The sequence below is a fragment of the Nannospalax galili genome, unplaced genomic scaffold (assembly GCF_000622305.1).
Source record: "Nannospalax galili isolate Female #2095 unplaced genomic scaffold, S.galili_v1.0 scaffold743, whole genome shotgun sequence".
Lineage (NCBI taxonomy): Eukaryota > Metazoa > Chordata > Mammalia > Rodentia > Spalacidae > Nannospalax > Nannospalax galili.
In genome coordinates, this window is record NW_008349552.1 from 193752 (window position 1) to 198701 (window position 4950).

Sequence of the window (4950 nt, forward strand, 5' to 3'; positions counted from 1 at the left end):
CTTTGCCTGAGTCTGGACTTGGAATGGGAAATAGCTGTTGTGTGTTATTCATCTCTGTGTGTTGAGAATCTAGCCGGGTGCCTGGCACACAGGAGATGATTCATAGTTGCTTGTTGATTCTGTCGATGAACTCTAGCCTATGAAGGCTGGAGTAAGTCTCAACACTATGGGGCTCTAGGGTAGAGGGCAAAGCTCTGCAGGACTGCGCATAAACCCAGCCCTTCCTTTCCACAGCCGGCACATAATCAGGCTCTAAGCTGAGCTGGGCTGCGCCAGCACCTATTGGGAAAAGCTTTGCAGGCAGCGCCCTGAACAAACCAGAAAAACAGCCCTCCTCTGCTCGGGAGCCCACGATAGAGCTTGTCCCACCCGATCTACCTTGCCGGATCGAGGTCAGCCTTCCACAGCCAGAGTGCCAGCCACTCACCAGAGTCGCCCCCCTCTCCCGGCCAGCTGCCCGGTCTACCCCCGCGCGCCTTGCCTGCTGGGTGGAGTGTAAGCCCAGGACGCTCCCTGCCCTGGACTCTGCACCCTTAGGTGCGTGACTTCTGCCTCTCGGAGGAGCTGCACGGTCCTCTGCGGTTCCATGGAAGGAGCCGGACCCCCGTCGCCCAGCGAAGAGTTGGAGCTTTCCTTGCTGGACCCGCAGCCGAACGAGCAGACGCCTCTCAGTGGCCTCCAAATCCAGCCTTGCTCGGTCGAGGACCCCAGGCCAGCTCAGGTAAGGAACTAGGGTGGCTCTGGCTGTGGCGCGCCATAGGTGACAGGGACCTGACAGTGTGTCTGGGTGCCAGTGCTCCCTTCCAGCGTCCGCGTCACAGAACAGGGAGACATGCTCTGGAAATAGGAAAGAACACAAGGACAGGGATGCCTTGGGAGAGAACTTCTCTGCAGACCTCCCCACCTCTTTGACCTAGCCCACCCTAGTAACACTTTAAGAATCCTGGAGGTGGGGCGTGATTAACAGCTTCTCTCTATGGAGAGAGAAGCCCCGGAGACAGGGGTGGTTTTAAAAGTTATACAGTTTTTCTATTCAGTTGTTTTCGTTTTCAAGTAGGGAGAAGAGAGTGATGGACTGATTCATATTCATTTTCCCTGACCCCGGGTCCAGCCCACTTCCTCCTACCTCTCTACCCAACCCTACAGCCAGCTCCCCACCCATCACCAGTCCAGGCTCCCCATCCTTCAAACACTTTTCTGTTTTCTTCTACTTGGGTCATTTGATTCTGCAGGAAGAGAGATAGGGAAAGGGGACAAGGTAGAAAAACCAGAAGGGCTGTGGCCAGCGGTGGTAGGGGGTGGGGTCGGGGTGGAGGTAAGGTAGGGGGAATGGTGGACTCTGCCGAGCAATGGAAGGGAAATATCAAAGTTCTTTTCTCAAAGGACTAGCCTAGACTCCTCATCTCTAAGGAAGTCACTGGGAATGTGTAAGTTGAACTTTTTTTTCTGGTTCAACAATAGCTTGACTGAGCATTATTAAGATCAAATGCTTGTAAAACATCAGAGTCAGAATTCTGAGCCATCCATCTTCTGATGAACCTCTAAGACTGGCCTGGGGTTTACTGGGTACACTCACCTCCTCATACACACAGTTTTAGTCTGATTTGTCAAGGCCCCACTCCACCTCCACTGCTTTCACTATCTTTGTTGACTTTAGGAATAAGAAAGAAATTCAAGACTGGAAAACGCGCCTTTTGGTTCACAATGATCCCTAGAAACTGTTCAGTAATGTCTGCTTTTCTAAGTACCTTGGAGAGAAAGTTAGTGCCCTTAGGTTTGGATGAAATAGGACCACAGAAGAAAGAAGTTTGGAAAGTACGGCGGAAAGCCAGTGCAAATGGAGCTTTCAGTATGATCCTCCAGGGCAGGGTCTGGGCATAGGAACTGAAAGTACTTGCCTCACTAATTAGACCCAACAGCCCCCAACCCCGCCCCAAGACTCAGGCATTCTCCAATAAAAGATCTAGGGTAAGGACAGTCGAGGTAGAGAAGATGCCAGATCTGTGCTGGTTATCAGTGTTTTATGATCACTTAGCACCTGCCTTGTGGAGATGACGCTCTCATATTCTGATGACTTCCTTGTTAGTCAGATGTACACAGATACTTCAGACTTCCTTGTAACTTAGCTTTGTAGGTCACCAAGTAGGAAAGCTACGGTGACCAGCGGAGTAGAGACAAAAGCCTCATGAGAACTTGGGGCTTTCTAGAAATACTTGACCATTGACATTTTAATAAGGAGAGAAAGTGGACAAAAACTCAAATCTTCCTACAATGTGTCAATCATCTTCCAGTTCTATAGAATAGAACTTGAAGGGTCAATTAACAGAGTTCATCAAGTGCTGGCTAGCACAAACACAAGATTCAGACACCTAAGAATTTTGCGTGAAGGTCCTTAACTGTATAACAGTTCTGACTTAAGTCCATGTATTTTTAGTACCATATATTTTGTATCTATCATGTGCCAAATACTGTGATACATAAATGCAGTTAATTATCACAACTTATAAGGAGGTGTCCTAATTAGCGCTGTCAACTTGACATATCCTAGAATCACCTGAAAAGAATCATTTTTATCATTTATAAATAAAATAAATATCATGATTTATATTCTTTTACTTATAGCTGCCTAAATTACAAACTATTTGTCACTAATAAATATGTTATATATAAATATTACATTTCTCTAGAAATTAAGTTACTTAAATAATGTAATTTAAGTGACATATGAGGACCAAAACCAGCAGATCTAGCTGATGAGGGAACTGGGCCATTGGGAGGAAAGCATCCCCTCTGGTGTAGGTATCGTCTTATTTGGAAGAGTTGGGCTAGGATATATAAAGAAATTCTCTCCCTTTCTCCATCTGTATTTGGGACATAGAGTAAAAGGAGTAAACCCATTGAACTGTACTTTACCTACTCTCACTGCAAGCATGTTAATACCTTTGGGTCAATGACTCAATAACAGGGGCCCTGACTGAGCAACTCAGAGGCATCTTAAATGATGGGATCATCATTGGGGTAGTAATAAACCAGTACATTACTTGATTGTTTTGTGGTAACCAAAGCTTATTTGTGCTAGATAAAAACTAGCCCCGCTGTCACACATTGTTTAATCTGGGGTAAGAATCAACTGAGTCTTTCGTGTTCAAAGATATGGATTAAAAGCCACCACGAAGATGTAAATGCAGATGTTCCTGTGTTCTGACAGGTTTCCCCCTGGTCCTTATAATATCTGCTTCTGATTGAGCCAAGGAGAAGAAAAGCTTTTTGGTCCCAAGAGATAGGTAGTCCTGCCACTGGGTCTGGATCCAGTATTTGTGTCATATATTCACACATTTACCTGAAGAGGGATATGACTAACTGGGGGAGTTTCAGAGGAAAGCCTCTAAAATCCCACAGCTATCTAATGCAACCATAGAATGTAAGGTGCAGTTTGCAAGTATCTCTCGAATAGTTGTGGAAGGCCTGTCTGAGGCCTCTCAGGACCTACAGTTTGGTTGGACAAGAAAGAAGTCAGAGAAGGAGGCCGTGTTGAGGGAGGCTCAACTTAGTTGGCATACACCTACCATATCACAGGGCATGTTTTCCCCTTTAGGCATGTGGAATTTCCTGGGAGCACTTCTAAAGTATACCTTTTCCTCAGATGATTCTAAGGTGCAGATCATGGAAAAGAAGAAGCGCTGCCCCCTGATGGGCTGTTATATAATGATTTAAGTCTGTGAGGGGGAGTTGTCAGGGATCTCAGGCTAAGACAGGATGAAGGGAGGCAGACCTCAGGAGTGCTGTGGTGGGCTGGACAGGAAGAAGCATGTCCGACAGGTGAGGGCTGGGTGATCTCACCAGAGGTGTTCCAGGAAGTCACAGAGCATTTAGTTTCCTTCTTCAACCACTAGTATTGATTTTATTTAATATTTATTTGCTTATTTATGTGTGTGCGTGTGCCTGCGTGTGTGTGTGTGTGTGTGTGTGTGTTTGTGGGAGTGCACATGCCACAGCACATGTGTGGAGATTAGAGGACAACTCTGAGGAGTTGGTTCTCTCCTTTCCCCTTTTCGTGGGTTCTGTGGATTGAATTTAGGTCATCAGGCTTGGTGGCAAGCACCTTTACCAGCTGAGCCAGCTGGCTTGCCTTTTAAGTCATAATTTTTGATCCCTAATGGATCATATTAGGAATCAGTGTGTGAAGACACACACGACACTGGCTCTCATTTTTGACTCATTAAAGATTCTATTTCTTTCTGTGCTGGTCTTTATAGCTTGGCATCCTTTGCAGAAGTACCTGATACTGTCTGTCTTGGCTCAGAAGCTCTGTGAGTGGGTAGATATGCTTTGTCTTCTGGGAAGTTAAAGATTCTTTACACCAGGACTTCTTTATCCCAATGGCTTCTTGAGCCTTTGGCTTTGGAGATTTGGGTTCAGTTCTGAAGTCTGGGGTGTGGAAGAAGTGATCCTATTCCTGGACTCACTCTAGAGGGTTTTCCTCTGTTTACAATCCCAGGGCCATCAGTGTACCCTCAGCCCACACACTGTGATATGCTGTACCCAAGAACCCAACCCTTAGGAGCCCCCACCATGTGATCCTTGCTCCAGAATTTCTTAGTCTGCATTAGTTACTTTTTCTGTTGCTGTGATAAAATATCATGATAGAAGCAACTTATAGAAGGAAGAGTTTACTGGGCTTACAGTTCCAGAGGGATACGGGTCCCTCATGATGGGGAGGCATGGCAGAAGGCAGCCAGAGCAGAAAGCCGAGTGCTCACGTCTTCAAGCAGGCAGGAGAAGCAGTGAAACTGGAAATGGGACTTGGCCATAAACTCTCAAATCTCCCCATCCCCAGTAACATGCTTCCCATAACTAGGCCATGCCTTCTAAACCTCCACAAACAGCGCCATCAAGTGTGGTCAAGTATTTAAATACTTTAAGCCTATAGGGAACATTTTTCATTCGAAG

General features: G+C 46.2%; 1 protein-coding gene across 1 annotated transcript in view; it reads left to right on the forward strand.

Annotated features, from left to right (window-relative positions):
* Nucleotides 1-487: 487 nt before the first annotated feature.
* The window catches only part of LOC103745105 (TPA-induced transmembrane protein), a 38894-nt gene continuing 34431 nt past the window's right edge, over nucleotides 488-4950 (forward strand). The window contains 1 exon segment of the mRNA XM_029570361.1: nucleotides 488-721. Within this exon segment, the coding sequence (XP_029426221.1) occupies nucleotides 587-721 (135 nt within the window). The 5' untranslated portion in view covers nucleotides 488-586.